The 17352-nt window shown below is 43.8% G+C and overlaps 1 protein-coding gene across 1 annotated transcript in view; it reads right to left on the reverse strand.

Moving 5' to 3' along the window:
- The window catches only part of LOC126106698 (G-protein coupled receptor moody), a 105262-nt gene that overhangs the window by 40445 nt on the left and 47465 nt on the right, over positions 1 to 17352 (reverse strand). The window contains exon 4 of the mRNA XM_049913078.1: positions 3509 to 3650. Within this exon, the coding sequence (XP_049769035.1) occupies positions 3509 to 3650 (142 nt within the window). The remainder of the gene's footprint in view (positions 1 to 3508; positions 3651 to 17352) is intronic.

Here is a 17352-nt window from a genome sequence, read left to right on the forward strand (position 1 = left end):
CCTCCATTGAGCATGTTTGGGACTGGATGAAGCGTCGTCTCACGCGGTCTGCACGTCCAGCACGAACGCTGGTCCAACTGAGGCGCCAGGTGGAAATGGCATGGCAAGCCGTTCCACAGGACTACATCCAGCATCTCTACGATCGTCTCCATGGGGGAATAGCAGCCTGCATTGCTGCGAAAGGTGGATATACACTGTACTAGTGCCGACATTGTACATGCTCTGTTGCCTGTGTCTATGTGCCTGTGGTTCTGTCAGTGTGATCATGTGATGTATCTGACCCCAGGAATGTGTCAATAAAGTTTCCCCTTCCTGGGACAATGAATTCACGGTGTTCTTATTTCAATTTCCAGGAGTGTATATATAAATATGGTTGGCGTTCAAGCCGCTGGTTCGAGTTCCGTTCGTCAATTTTTTTTTTTTCAAGACAGTCGGTTTCTTTACTATTTATATTACAATTGATATAATGAAAAGAAAACGTGTAATCGGATGAACTTTTATTAAATTTAAAATGTTATTTGGCAGTCTACTAATTTTTATTATCACAAATAATATAATATTCATAACTATCGGCTAGTGAACGACCAAACACATAAAGTAATACTGAAAAAGTATGCTTGTCGGTGTCTTCAAAACTGTTCGAATTTAATCGAAAGAGAACGAGAACGAGTAATTGCTTTTCGGAAGACGCTATTAAAATGCACTCGATACTGCATAACCAATTATCAGCGCCGATTTTTAAGGAAATACTGCGTAATGCATGGCTTGCTTCCAAATTATCATCTGAAACAGAGGTTAACGAGATTTGTTTTTTCACGGAAAAGGTTTGTTTTTTCACGGAAAACGTCAAAAGACCTTGCGTATGTAGAAACATAGCATTTATTCAATGCAGCTGGTGCCGTTTCACTTTATGTTTTTACGAAAAATACCATCCTGCAATTTGTAATGTCGAAAGCGTCGATTAATTGTATATCTTTCGAAAGCCGTCTGTACTGGTCAAAACTTGGAGGTAACAAGTCGTTTCGGGCTCCTTCCAGGTATAAGGGATTTCTCAAATCACGGACAAGCATACATTTTCAGTATCACTTCACGCGTTTGGTCGTTTACTAGCCGATAGTTATGAATATTACATTATTTGTGATAATAAAAATGAGTAGACTCTTAAATAACATTGTAAATTTAATAAAAGTTCATCCGATTACACACATTTTTCCCCATTATATTAAAAATGACTGTGTTGAAAAAAAAAATGACAAACGGAATTAGATCCGGCGATCCACCGGCCTGAACGCCAACCACTAAAAAACAGTTGTTCTATACCGTTCGTTGTGTTTGTTCGTGGCGGACGTCCGATGACGACCGTTCAGTTTGTTCGTTGCCCAGTTCACTCAGTTTCTTTTTATTACAGAGGGCAGCTAAATCCTCTGACCGAACACGCTGAGCTACCGTGCCGGCTGCAGCCGCTTCATGGTAAAGATGGCCACGCACAGATATTTATTTGACGACCGAAATTATTTTCCGATTTTCTCAGTAACGCTTGAGAAGTACCCGCTCCTCCTTACACATTTTGTTGTCCTCGTGGAGTACTGCGAGTGTACCAAGTTTGCAGTAAATCCGCGTTCCAAACGTTGTGGCCTCCCCTTGTGAGATGCGCCCTGCTGTGACAGAGGAGAGAGACATCACTTCTGGGAAAAGGTAATAGGAATATAGTTCTCAGATTTTTCCCTCTACGAACAGAGGAAACGTATTGGTTATTTATTTTGTGAGTATCTACTAAGTTTTTCATCACGATGATGTTGGATCCTAAAATCAGAGTATTTCTTCAGGGCCTTTCTCCTGCTATCCGATGGCTCTTCCTACCTCAGCTGCCCCACTCAAAAATGTACTTGGTATGTTCTTGTGGTTGACCTAATAGCCTACACGAAAGCTTCAAATCACCGCTGATGTTCATTGTAAATTACCTTTTCGAGTAGGAGCTCAAGATTCTCCTATGTCTCCTCAAGATGGACACATTGAGCAACTGCGACAAATGCTACAATGTTGTCATTAAATAATGACACACCTTTTAAACTTATTTTATTTGAATCAATGAAGGGCCTCTAGTCATCTTTCTTGTGCTTAGCATCTGACTTGTTAATGAGGTTTGGATTGTCAGCTAAGTACTAAAGAGTCTTCCTAATCTACAGTGCTGTTCTTTCAGCCTTGAAACTAGGAGTTTTGCAGCATCCTTTGGGGGATTTAGATCTCTGGCCAAATTGTTTAGGTCGGGTTATGCCAAGGGTTGGGGCATGTCTTGCACATCTTCCCCGTCATAATCTTCAGTAAGTTCATCAGATGCAGAACTTAATTCAGAATGCAGTATCTGGAGGTTCTTAGGAGGTACAGATACAGGAACTCCAGAACTATGTGGCACAGTTCTTGCAGACTCCAAATGAGGATACATCATTTCTTTTTTTCCTATGTACAGTCATCCAGATGGTTCTTTGGTGACCACTGGGATTTATTTTACACTTTTATCATTTTCATAACTCCTCAACAAAAAAGCTGTACGCTCTGAGGCGCGTGATATATGTCCTGATCCCCTGGTTTCCCCCAAAGAATAAGCAAAATAAACACTTTTAACAAATGAGGTTATGTTCCATTTCTGAATGCCAATCATAACATCTACAAATATAACACAATATATCAGGATTGTTGAAACACTTTCTCCTTCGCATGCTTAAAGCTCAACAAATAAACCAAAACAAAATAGTGCACTGGAACACTCTTCCAGATACTCTTGCTCAGCACTAGTTCAATAACCTGTATCTAATTCCTCCCATTATAACAGTGATAATTGCTGCCATCCATTGATATGTTTTATCTAATCACACTTGTACCTGCAAAGATAGAGTAATTTAAAATTAAATGCTTCTAACTGGCTGTTTACTTTTAAATAATTATTTTAACTGCTGTTTCACTAAGTGGACATATTGCATTTTAATGATATTTTAATTAGATATACTAAAATCACAAAAGACTAAATGTGATAAGACAAAAATGGCAATATTTCTGGATTCAGGCAAACCAATATAAAGCAGGTGTCATAATGAAAAACGGAAAATGATTGTTTACCTCTTTTGTTGACTGAATTTAAAAACTTAATGTGCTGTTGTAATATACTCATTAACAAGCAAAAGTTTAATACTTGCCCTACTGTATTAAAATTAGAAAGTTGTTATGTGTCATGAGGCGAAAAAACTCACTGTGCGCAAATAACCGGACTCTACTCGTACAGTGTTTTGGAATGAGAGCACTTAGCCACTTGCAACCAGACTGAAATTTTTCTCCCTTAAATACCTAAGGTTAAATATTTAACACAGTAACTCATTTGTACTCTGTTGCTTGAAGCTGTTTTACACATGCGAGTCTAATTCTTTAAAGACTCAAAGGTTTACTGGTTCTGTCGTATACTAGGTAACACATCATCCCCAACTTGTTGCCCCAATCCTCTCTCCAGTGTACTCACCCCGCATTGCTGACATCGATGCCGGAGGAGGAGGAGGGCTCGTGGGCTGCCCTCGGCACGTCCAGCAGCAGTGGCCTGGAGCCAGCCTCCAAGCGCGTCGCCGCTCCAGCGCCGTTCTCCAGCACGGCGTGCGCCCTGGCTGCTAGAAGCATCACACCACTACATTCAGCAGAGCGCTATACTTTGCTAACAAGCGAAAGTAGTACAGTTCGACGTTCATTTGTTTACATTGCATTTTGGCCTTTTGCAACATTTACAAATGAATACTTGCGAAAGATGAGAATTGAGTGCTGTAAACAAACGAAACTTCCTGGCAGATTAAAACTGTGTGCCGGACCGCGACGTTCGAGTCTCGGTCCGGCACACAGTTTTAATCTGCCAGGAAGTTTCGCATCAGCGCACACTCCGCTACATAGTGAAAATCTTATTTTGTAAACACATGTCATTCATATATTACGACTGAAATGAATTTGTTAACTGACCAGATCTTGGTTTTGCATACAGCATCTGTAGATGTATATTCCTGTTACAGAAACTGTCTCTGGAAATCATCTCTTCCAACGCCGGCAGCAGGAATATCAGCTTGTTCACTAACAACGCTCTACTCAAAGCGAGAAGCTTCTACTGAAATGTGAACTTTCAGTGTGACTGGATTTTCCATTGTTGCTTGATGGATCATGATAACATTTGGAAAAAAAACACTAGTGTAATAGTCTACAAAATTTCATTATTTTACAAAACGGTTTGCAGCTGTTACATCATCGTGAGCTACGAAGATAAATATGTGCATCTGTGAAATTAAAGATTTTAAAATAGTGCAATAACATTAATATGAGGGTTGCCCAGGAAGTAATGTACCGCATTTTTTTTCTCAGCTGAAAACAATGCTGCCAAATGTTACGTGTGTATTATTTGAAGCCTCCTGAGTGAGCGCACCTCGTTTCCGACAGATAGCGTTGCCATAAGACAGTTCCAAAATGGTGTCTCTAGGTGACTACGTTACAAGCAATGTGCCGTCATTGAATTTCTCACTGTAGAGAAAGAAACTGTGGGGAATATTCAGAAACGCTTGTGCAAAGTCTATGGAGCATCTGCTGTCGATAGAAGTTCAGTTAGTCGCTGGTCAAGGGGGGGTCAGGTCATCAGAATGAAGTGTGGATGCAATTATCCGCACTCTTGGATATTCAGAAGTGTCTGTGTACTGACGGGCTTGTTTTGTGCTGGAGGCCATAGAACAGGATGGAGATTACGTGGAAAAATAGGGTGTGTGGATAAAACTCCATTATTTCATGTGTGCAATTCTCATTATGTCCAATAATGAATTGTCGATGAAAAAATCCGTTGCATTACTTTCTGGGTAACACTCATATTTAATCTAAATATCATACATCACATTTATTACTGAAATAATCCTTCCCATTTCAGCCAAACATTAACCTTTGTCATGTTTGGAACCTGTACCTGTACCTGTACCTCACGATAACGTAACAACAGAAAATTGATTTGTAAAATAATAAATATTGTCGAATATTACACCAATGTCACATGCTGCCTGAATGACCTGTATACACTTTTTCACAGTACCTGCATCTGCCAACGGCTGCAGTTTGTCTTTACTATTGATCAAAAGTAAAGATGCGCAGTATTATGAAATACAGGTACACGGTTGTGTGGGTCTTTTTTTTTTGCGAGATTATCTGAAATATATGAGACGAGGCACTAGTTTTTGTAACCACTGACTGGTTCCTGTTGTTAAAGGTTTCTCTACGTAAAGAAAGATTTGTTTGCGTTTTTAGTTAATGTAACTATTTCTGTGCAACAAAAACCGTAATGTTTCCCTGTGTAAACACACTACACGTCATTTCTATATCTTCCTTGTAATTCGTACGTCATTTTATCTGTACTGGTGATATTCAGTTGGTACCTGATGATGGCGTAATAAGTCTAAAGTCGGTTCGTTACCAAATCAACATAATTTTGCAGAACATTAAGAAGTGCTTCTTGTTTTATGTTGTAAACGCCAACATGAATGGCAACTCTTTTTATAAAGTTTGTATTTCTAATACATTTGTACAAACTAGAACAATATTTCATACTGTGGTCACACAATCACAACAACATTGGCGCTCCTAACCACACATCTGCAACTACCTTGCTTGTGTGAAAGTCCGCACGTCCATTTTCGCTGTTAATAATGGTACACTATGTCTCTCTCTTCTAGTTTCCAGCGATACTAAAAGCGGCTATGCGACGTCGTTTGCTACATTGTTTCGCAAAATTGGAAGCAGCAGCTATACGAGTACAGCATAAAAATGGTTCGTTATGGAATCTACAAAGAGCCTGCCAAGCGTTCAAGCCAAAACGTAGCGACTGTCACTAAAAGCTAGATGCATCTCTACGAAGCATTGCGTGTCGTCGTGATGAAGCTTTTGCTTTAAAACAAAATCATCGCGTGAATCATGCAGCTCGGAATAACATCAGAACGATGCACTTTACTCCTAATTTCCTACGAGTGCTCTAACGTGCTACAGCTGGTATAAATACAGGGTGTTTCAAAAATGACCGGTATATTTGCAACGGCAATAAAAACTAAACGAGCAGCGATAGAAATACACCGTTTGTTGCAATATGCTTGGGACAACAGTACATTTTCAGGCGGACAAACTTTCGAAATTACAGTAGTTACAATTTTCAACAACAGATGGCGCTGCAAGTGATGTGAAAGATATAGAAGACAACGCAGTCTGTGGGTGCGCCATTCTGTACGTCGTCTTTCTGCTGTAAGCGTGTGCTGTTCACAACGTGCAAGTGTGCTGTAGACAACATGGTTTATTCCTTAGAACAGAGGATTTTTCTGGTGTTTGAATTCCACCGCCTAGAACACAGTGTTGTTGCAACAAGACGAAGGTTTAATGTAACCAAAGGACCGAAAAGCGATACAATATAGGATCTGTTTGAAAAATTTCAACGGACTGGGAACGCGACGGATGAACGTGCTGGAAAGGTAGGGCGACCGCGTACGGCAACCACAGAGGGCAACGCGCAGCTAGTGCAGCAGGTGATCCGACAGCGGCCTCGGGTTTCCGTTCGCCGTGTTGCAGCTGCGGTCCAAATGACGCCAACGTCCACGTATCGCCTCATGCGCCAGAGTTTACACCTCTATCCATACAAAATTCAAACGCGGCAACCCCTCAGCGCCGCTACCATTGCTGCACGAGAGCCATTCGCTAACGATATAGTGCACAGGATTGATGACGGCGATATGCATGTGGGCAGCATTTGGTTTACTGACGAAGCTTATTTTTACCTGGACAGATTCGTCAATAAACAGAACTGGCGCATATGGGGAACCGAAAAGCCCCATGTTGCAGTCCCATCGTCCCTGCATCCTCAAAAAGTACTGGTCTGGGGCGCCATTTCTTCCAAAGGAATCATTGGCCCATTTTTCAGATCCGAAACGATTACTGCAACACGCTATCTGGACATTCTTCGTGAATTTGTGGCGGTACAAACTGCCTTAGACGACACTGCGAACACCTCGTGGTTTATGCAAGATGGTGCCCGGCCACATCGCACGGCCGACGTCTTTAATTTCCTGAATGAATATTTCGATGATCGTGTGATTGCTTTGGGCTATCCGAAACATACAGGAGGCGGCGTGGATTGGCCTCCCTATTCGCCAGACATGAACCCCTGTGACTTCTTTCTGTGGGGACACTTGAAAGACCAGGTGTACCGCCAGAATCCAGAAACAATTGAACAGCTGAAGCAGTACATCTCATCTGCATGTGAAGCCATTCCGCCAGACACGTTGTCAAAGGTTTCGGGTAATTTCATTCAGAGACTACGCCATATTATTGCTACGCATGGTGGATATGTGGAAAATATCGTACTATAGAGTTTCCCAGACCGCAGCGCCATCTGTTGTTGACAATTGTAACTACTGTAATTTCGAAAGTTTGTCTGCCTGAAAATGTACTGTTGTCCCAAGCATATTGCAACAAACGGTGTATTTCTATCGCTGCTCGTTTAGTTTTTATTGCCGTTTCAAATATACCGGTCATTTTTGAAACACCCTGTACCTTCTGTTCGTTATTTGGCGAAGAATGCATGGGCCAGGACGTATTCTATATCCAGATTCTGAGCTATGAAACTTTGTTTTCCGTTTAATAATTCAGTGGTGGAATTTATTGTATTAGCCGGCATTTGCTCTCGTTGCATACTGACCAGATGCCTGTAGTCGCCGACTGCAATGAGCGAGCTACAGATGGGCCATTGTTTCACTGTTCAGTTGCTGCTATGAGGCTTCTGCGGAGAGATACTGCATGAGACATTAACAGTTTCTGCTGCTCTCACGCGGCAAGCTGTTATTCTGGCAGTCTTCGGTATCGAAGGCGACAAACCGATCGTTGTGTTAGAATAACAGACTAAAATGAAAGAAATGGTGTACTTAGTTTCCCATAGTAAATGACAAAAACTACTCTTTTTTTTATATTGAATCAGAGATATTTTACAGTTTTCTTCTGTAATAAAGTCAGTTTTGATGCTAATGACAATGACTTTTTAAAGCTTTGTGTTTGAGAGAATGGTTTGTACTAACGACGTGCGACGTTTACGAAACAATTGTTGGCAGTATAAACATCGATGCTAATGACAAAATAAAACATCTACCACCAATTTTAAGAAAATGTATTTTTCTATAACTATAAATGTTTAAATGATAGTAACGAATCTTTTTCTGGAAATATCTCAAAGACGTCAATCCAAGAAGCCATAATATGTTGTGATCCACCCACATGCTTAATTTGGTAGCAAAAGAATACAGTGAACAAACTGGACTAGGTGGTTACACTGCTGCGAAAGGTACTGCAATGTAGTTTAAAGTAAGAAAAGAATTAAACCCAAGAAGTATCCATAAGACGGAATTCAATGTTCTACATGATTGAACGACTTTTTTTTGCAGCTGTGTCCCGGTATTAACTATATCATTAATTACCGTGACAGTGCACCAACCATGCTGACAACCACATGTGTCTGTGGCTACTCGTGAACTCTGCCTAAAAATTTACTTGTAAAGAGTAAAGTAATCCCAATAATAAGTATGTTGATCACAAAAATATACTGTGTGCAACCAGTACAGAGCATTGGAGAGGAGCTGAAAAGTAAAGTCATACCCGATACGACAAAGCAATTGCTCTGTCGTGGTAAAATATTAACCGTATCAGCGTTGTTCGAACCTAGATTCCAGAAAATACACTTTCACGATGCTTTAGCATGTTCGTAGGCGATCAAATCCATCAAAGTTTTGCTTGCTGCTATCGAAACAACTATCCTACATTACATAGAGAAACGAAATATGGTTTATGGAGTGAACATTATTTTATAATCAAGAAAAGAACAACTCGCGAACTGGAAGAGGAACGGATTTAACATCCCAGTTTGGTTATTATCTGAACACCTAAATATTTTAGTCGTGTAGTCGCATCCTCAGCTCCCGAACGACTGTTTTCTGAAGCACGATACGCTCTACGTCAATGACGCAACATACGGGATGGGGAAAATCTGACAAAAATGTTATTTTTACAGTCTCTAGCCAAAATATTGTGGAATATGTACTGTTAATTGTTGAATGTGTATGATATTAGATGTATTTACGCGTTGCCTACTACGCAAGTCTAGAAGTTCGTCATTTAATTTCGTTCTTTTTAGAGTTGATTATTATCAGCTTTAGAAGTCGATGGCGAAATCAGCATCTGTGATTGTCTTTAGTTTTTTGTGATTCTAATGTTTCCTTGCTCTTTGGTAGGGCTCAGCTTAATGTGCATCCCTTCTTCCACTCTGTACTAGCTTCATGGACATTGACCTCGACTTGCCACTAAAATAAAAGATGCGATGGCAACTATAGTAGGGTGACCAGACGAACCGTTTTTAACGGGTCTGTCCTTTTTTTTCGTTTCGTGTCCCATTGTACCGGAAAATATTCAACGGGACGCCAGATGTTCCGATTTTTGTAACCAGCAGTAACCTTATCTCTTTTTTTTTTGCTTCGTTTTGTGTTTTATTTATTTTTACGCCACTTTAGTGTCACAGACACTGGCTTTGTCTTGAACGCAAAGATGGAATAAAGAAGCATATGTTGCTCACGGGACGAGAAGAGCTGTGAACAGAAGATGTTCCGTGGACATGCTCAGAGCCATGGTTACGCACGAGCTTCGCAGTTCATATCGATTATTTGCTACTAAAGAAATGACGGACGGGTATTACAAGTTTTCGTTAAAGAACGTTTGGGGGCTATCAATGTTCAATCGTATTTTTAGTTACACAGTTAGATGACATAAATTTGCAAGCGACACGATGTCTTCGGACTGTTGCAGACAACAATGAGAAGTGGGCGTCAGTTTCAACACTGGGTTTGGCAAGCTTGCTGTAGCGCTTCCACTGACTGTTCTTTGCTTTGTGTGAAACTGAATCGTGTCCATTAATATCGGGAGAGAGAGTATTCTTTTTCGAAAACCATGAAACAAAAGCTCCCTTTCTTTAAGGAAACCACGAGAACGAAGGTAGAAGGTACATTGTGTCGTTCAGTTTTTTTTTCCATTGAACAGGATGTGTCGATATATCGCAGCACATAGAGAAAAAGATGCACCTGTTCGTAGTTTCTGCGAGAACTTGTAACAGCATCACTGCCTTTGTAAACACGAATAAACTACAAACAGAGGAAGAAAAACGTATCGCCGCAGGAGGAGGGCGGTTTGCAAAACACAGTCATTCTTTCCATTCAATGGACTGTGGGGTCGGCTCATCAGAGACCTATCTGAGAAGAAATTCACACGTTATAGGACAGAAAGTGAACGTTTTGTCGCCACACGCAGTGCATGAAGTTGTCGGAATTTAAAGATGCTAAATAAGTGTGTGATTGTTGAACCACCAAATCATGAAGGCTTAAAGCTAATGCTGTCTCTGGCTAGGAATTTCATTGCTACCAAAGGTGTTCAGTGCAAAATAATCTGTCTTCAGAACATTGGTGGAGAAAAGCAAGCTATATTCTGGATATTTTGAAAATACAAAATACACTCCTGGAAATGGAAAAAAGAACACATTGACACCGGTGTGTCAGACCCACCATACTTGCTCCGGACACTGCGAGAGGGCTGTACAAGCAATGATCACACGCACGGCACAGCGGACACACCAGGAACCGCGGTGTTGGCCGTCGAATGGCGCTAGCTGCGCAGCATTTGTGCACCGCCGCCGTCAGTGTCAGCCAGTTTGCCGTGGCATACGGAGCTCCATCGCAGTCTTTAACACTGATAGCATGCCGCGACAGCGTGGACGTGAACCGTATGTGCAGTTGACGGACTTTGAGCGAGGGCGTATAGTGGGCATGCGGGAGGCCGGGTGGACGTACCGCCGAATTGCTCAACACGTGGGGCGTGAGGTCTCCACAGTACATCGATGTTGTCGCCAGTGGTCGGCGGAAGGATCCTACGCAGTGCCGTAGGGGACCGCACCGCCACTTCCCAGCAAATTAGGGACACTGTTGTTCCTGGGGTATCGGCGAGGACCATTCGCAACCGTCTCCATGAAGCTGGGCTACGGTCCCGCACACCGTTAGGCCGTCTTCCGCTCACGCCCCAACATCGTGCAGCCCGCCTCCAGTGGTGTCGCGACAGGCGTGAATGGAGGGACGAATGGAGACGTGTCGTCTTCAGCGATGAGAGTCGCTTCTGCCTTGGTGCCAATGATGGTCGTATGCGTGTTTGGCGCCGTGCAGGTGAGCGCCACAATCAGGACTGCATACGACCGAGGCACACAGGGCCAACACCCGGCATCATGGTGTGGGGAGCGATCTCCTACACTGGCCGTACACCACTGGTGATCGTCGAGGGGACACTGAATAGTGCACGGTACATCCAAACCGTCATCGAACCCATCGTTCTACCATTCCTAGACCGGCAAGGGAACTTGCTGTTCCAACAGGACAATGTACGTCCGCATGTATCCCGTGCCACCCAACGTGCTCTAGAAGGTGTAAGTCAACTACCCTGGCCAGCAAGATCTCCGGATCTGTCCCCCATTGAGCATGTTTGGGACTGGATGAAGCGTCGTCTCACGCGGTCTGCACGTCCAGCACGAACGCTGGTCCAACTGAGGCGCCAGGTGGAAATGGCATGGCAAGCCGTTCCACAGGACTACATCCAGCACCTCTACGATCGTCTCCATGGGAGAATAGCAGCCTGCATTGCTGCGAAAGGTGGATATACACTGTACTAGTGCCGACATTGTGCATGCTCTGTTGCCTGTGTCTATGTGCCTGTGGTTCTGTCAGTGTGATCATGTGATGTATCTGACCCCAGGAATTTGTCAATAAAGTTTCCCCTTCCTGGGACAATGAATTCACGGTGTTCTTATTTCAATTTCCAGGAGTGTATATTTGACAAGATTGTCGGCATTTCATGCAGTCACTGTAATACTAACTTTGGTGGCTACAAGAGTGCAGGAATAAACAATATTTATTCCAAACTGAACATTGAAGGAGTCGGTTGCGCCACCCATGTGGTACACAGTGGAGTTCAAACTAGTGACATAGAAAAAAAGCAGTGAATAAAATATTTCAATATTCTTACATTTACACTGTGCGTGTAAGTTCTAGGTAATATTAGAACTAGGTGACTGTCACTGTTCCCAGGAATTACAAGAGTTATTGATATGTATGAAGCTTTGAATTTTTATTTTCTATGTCAGGATAAGTGTCCTACATTACTGAAACAGTTTTTTGAGAACCCGCAGTCACTTCTTTGACTTCATTTCACACAAACCCAATTGAAAATGTCTTCAAATTCAATCCAAAAGTTGGAACGAACCACGATTTCAGCTACAGAATCAGCCGAGGAGTTACAGATACTCAAAGAAAAAAAAATCCGTAACAGAAATTTACTTAATTAACTAGGAAAAGGTAGGCATTTTCACTCAGTGAAAATACAGAACGGTTACCAATTTATTTCATGACACTGTTGTGACTTCTCCATTTCAAAAAATGAAAATTCTGTTTCCTGGTCTCAAATTTCAGATAGATGAAGGTGTATTGTTCGATGGGATAGTATGCGTGAACAACATTGGTTCCAAGAAACTTGACGAATGGGATAAAATTAATTTTGAGACAGATAAGAGATGGTTGATTCATTCCATACACTTAAAAGCACAGGTACTTCTTGTAAAAATATAGAGACGCTGGCGACTTTTTCTCTTGCTGTACCAGGCACAAAAACTGCTGTGCAAAGGGTATTCTGAATTTCAATTCTCTTTGGATTGACGAGAAAAACCATTTTACCACCTGCTATTAGCCAATTCAAAGTTTCTGTAAGATATTAGGTGGTCTGATAAGTACAAAGTTAGTAGCAGTGTTCCTGATACAATAGCTAAACCGTCGACGGATTTTTGGCGTCTACATTAGTGTTCATTTTTAGAAATCATTCTATCAGTTTCTCAGTATTTTGAACTATAATCAGTTCTTGGAAAAACGATGAATTATTACTTGATGCAGTGCCGTTACAAGCATGTTTTAAAGTGTCTTGTTAAAATACATACTTTTTATGTGTATGAGGTTAAGTTTTTACTTATTTTACTAAGGTGATGCAGAATATTTTCTTTTCCTCTATTGTCGCTTTTTTTTCGCAAACGTCCCTTTTTTCACGTGGAAAATCTGGTCTCCCTAAACTATAGTGATGAATGCTACAGGATGCAAAGCTGGTGAGAGCGTGCAAGGTTTTCTAATATTTCGCTACATGTATCATCGAGCTTCGCTAGTTTCTTTTCTAACTGCCGCCTCATGCTGCAGAATTCACTCTCGCAGTAGGAACGTGCAGAGTTCTGCTGGGTTTGGGGTGGGGGGTCTTCTACAGACGTACCGGGAACAGCAGCAACGCCAGAGTCGTCGCGGGAGGCGGCCCGCCCCCGCACCGAAGGCCTGCCGCCCCCGCTGCTGCTGCTGCCGCATCCGCCGCCACCTGTTGTCGTCGTCGTTTCGTCGAAACCTGGTGGCGGACCGTTCTTCTCAGGCGCATGTTGGAGCTGAGTGCTGCACGTGTGCTCTCTTGTGCGGATTCGTTTGCACGTGTGCACTTTTGTAGAAATCTGTCTGCACGGGTGCACTTTTGAGGAAATTCGTTTGCACATTAACATACTCTTCTGCATATATTTGAGAGTGGTATCCACGCGTGCTGTTTAGTGCAAGCAAGCTTTTACATCTGCAGTTTGGTGCGAACAGCATCAGTAGTTAGGTAAACTGTCTCTGTTATCTCTCTGGCCCCCCATTTTCAACTGAATTCAGCTGTACTTCTATTGTGAGCCCTTTTTTTTGCGTCAAATGTAGGCCGACTTGGCATATGTAAAACCCATGTCACTGGATATTGTAGGAACCAAAATACACACTACTAAATCTATGTGATGATGATGATGTTTGGTTTGTGGGGCGCTCAACTGCGTGGTCATCAGCGCCCGTACAATTACCCAGTCTTTGCTCAGTCCAATTTCGCCACTTTCCTGGATGATGATGAAATGATGACAACACAAACACCCAGTCATCTCGAGGCAGGTGAAAATCCCTGACCCCGCCGGGAATCGAACCCGGGACCCCGTGCTCGGGAAGCGAGAACGCTACCGCGAGACCACGAGCGGCGGACACTAAATCTATGTGAATTTACATTCCAGTTCCCATTATTTCGAAATATCTGAACTGTAAAAGTGATTCATAGGGGAATGTACCAAGACGTCTTGTGAACAAACTTCAATCTGTAGGCAGTAGACAGTAATTTTGATAAACTATTTCGATAGCCTGCTTGTTACACAATCGAATTTTTTTGGTGCGATATATTTGCAAGACTGTGCCAACTCTTCCTATTTAGAAGCCAGTAATTGCAAACTACTACAGTTTCTGTGGCACAGGAATCGATATTTTTATGGCTACATTGGAACTCACGTTAGTAGTTTCCCGTCGTATTAGCAGCTTTCCACTACGATTTCAAATGGAACTAAGTTCTTCTGCATCAGTAGCGTAAAATACTGCCACGTTTCAGTTACTACTGCAGATGGTGTTGATCAGTGTGGCACTATCTATCGTTCAGTATCAAACACTCACGTCACGGTAACCTGCTGCTGTGGCTAAATATGGCGCCATCAAGTGGTCGCATGCGCAGAAATAACTTCAAATTGACTCAGCTAGTTGAAGGCAGTCCTTAGAGAACTGGCTGATTAATTTAAGGAGATCCGCCTCAATTGTACTAAAGTTTATTTAAACCAAGTATGGTTTGAATAATCATTAGTACAACTGAAGCGGATCTTTTTAAATTACTTAATCGTGCCTCTCAGTTGTGTGGATATCCTACATACCAAATTTGGTATCTTAATGAACTCTTCGCCCTCTTATTTTTGGTATTACATGACCGAGACAACGATTTATTCGTTTTACAACTAAATATCTTACGCCTTTTGAAAACTAGAGAATTATGAATTAAAGAACGCTTGCAGAAACGTTTGTAACGATCGACCAGGATAGGTTCGACTGGAAGTTATCAATAATACACTCCTGGAAATGGAAAAAAGAACACATTGACACCGGTGTGTCAGACCCACCATACTTGCTCCGGACACTGCGAGAGGGCTGTACAAGCAATGATCACACGCACGGCACAGCGGATACACCAGGAACCGCGGTGTTGCCCGTCGAATGGCGCTAGCTGCGCAGCATTTGTGCACCGCCGCCGTCAGTGTCAGCCAGTTTGCCGTGGCATACGGAGCTCCATCGCAGTCTTTAACACTGGTAGCATGCCGCGACAGCGTGGACGTGAACCGTATGTGCAGTTGACGGACTTTGAGCGAGGGCGTATAGTGGGCATGCGGGAGGCCGGGTGGACGTACCGCCGAATTGCTCAACACGTGGGGCGTGAGGTCTCCACAGTACATCGATGTTGTCGCCAGTGGTCGGCGGAAGGTGCACGTGCCCGTCAACCTGGGACCGGACCGCAGCGACGCACGGATGCACGCCAAGACCGTAGGATCCTACGCAGTGCCGTAGGGGACCGCACCGCCACTTCCCAGCAAATTAGGGACACTGTTGCTCCTGGGGTATCGGCGAGGACCATTCGCAACCGTCTCCGTGAAGCTGGGCTACGGTCCCGCACACCGTTAGGCCGTCTTCCGCTCACGCCCCAACATCGTGCAGCCCGCCTCCAGTGGTGTCGCGACATGCGTGAATGGAGGGACGAATGGAGACGTGTCGTCTTCAGCGATGAGAGTCGCTTCTGCCTTGGTGCCAATGATGGTCGTATGCGTGTTTGGCGCCGTGCAGGTGAGCGCCACAATCAGGACTGCATACGACCGAGGCACACAGAGCCAACACCCGGCATCATGGTGTGGGGAGCGATCTTCTACACTGGCTGTACACCACTGGTCATCGTCGAGGGGATACTGAATAGTGCACGGTACATCCAAACCGTCATCGAACCCATCGTTCTACCATTCCTAGACCGGCAAGGGAACTTGCTGTTCCAACAGGACAATGCACGTCCGCATGTACCCCGTGCCACCCAACGTGCTCTAGAAGGTGTAAGTCAACTACCCTGGCCAGCAAGATCTCCGGATCTGTCCCCCATTGAGCATGTTTGGGACTGGATGAAGCGTCGTCTCACGCGGTCTGCACGTCCAGCACGAACGCTGGTCCAACTGAGGCGCCAGGTGGAAATGGCATGGCAAGCCGTTCCACAGGACTACATCCAGCACCTCTACGATCGTCTCCATGGGAGAATAGCAGCCTGCATTGCTGCGAAAGGTGGATATACACTGTACTAGTGCCGACATTGTGCATGCTCTGTTGCCTGTGTCTATGTGCCTGTGGTTCTGTCAGTGTGATCATGTGATGTGTCTGACCCCAGGAATGTGTCAATAAAGTTTCCCCTTCCTGGGACAATGAATTCACGGTGTTCTTATTTCAATTTCCAGGAGTGTACATTACGGACACTGAAGACCAAAGAAACTGGCACACCCGCCTAGTATCGTGTAGGGCCCCCGCGAGCACGCAGAAGTGCCGCAACACGACATGTCTGAAGTAGTGCTTGAGAGAACACTGACGCCATGAATCCTGCAGGGCTGTCATAAATCCGTAAGAGCACGAGGAAGTACAGATCCATTCTGAACAGCATGTTGCAAGGCATTCCAGATATATTCATGTTTGCGGAGTCTGGTGGCCAGCGGAAGTGTTTAAACTGAGAAGAGTGTTCCTGGAGCCACTGTGTAGCAATTCTGGAGGTGTGGGGTGTCGCATTGCCCTGCTGGAATTGCTCAAGTCCGTCGGAATGCACAACGGACACGAATGGGTGCAGTTTATGCTTACGTACTTGTCACCTGTCAAAGTCGTATCAAGTGTCCAACTGCACACGTCCCACTCCATTACAGAGCCTCCACCAGCTTGAACAGTCCGCTGCTGACACGCAGGGCCCATGGATTCATGACGTTGTCTCCATACCGGCGCTCGATACAATTTGCAACGAGACTCGTCCGACCAGGCAACATGTTTCCTCCAGTCATCAACAGTCCAATGGCGGTGCTGACGGGCCCAGGCGGGGTGTAAAGCTTTGTGTCGTGCAGTCATCAAGGGTACACGAGTGGGTCTTCGGCTCCGATCGGCTATCGATGATGTTTCGTTGAATAGTTCGCACGCTGACTCTTGTTGATGGCTCAGCACTGAATTTTGCAGCCATTTGCGGGAGGGTTGCACTTTTGTCACGTTGGACGATTGTCTTCTCGTCGTCGGTCCCGTTGCAGGATCTTTTTCCGGCCACAGTGATGTT

The sequence above is a fragment of the Schistocerca cancellata genome, chromosome 10 (genome assembly GCF_023864275.1).
Source record: "Schistocerca cancellata isolate TAMUIC-IGC-003103 chromosome 10, iqSchCanc2.1, whole genome shotgun sequence".
NCBI lineage: Eukaryota > Metazoa > Arthropoda > Insecta > Orthoptera > Acrididae > Schistocerca > Schistocerca cancellata.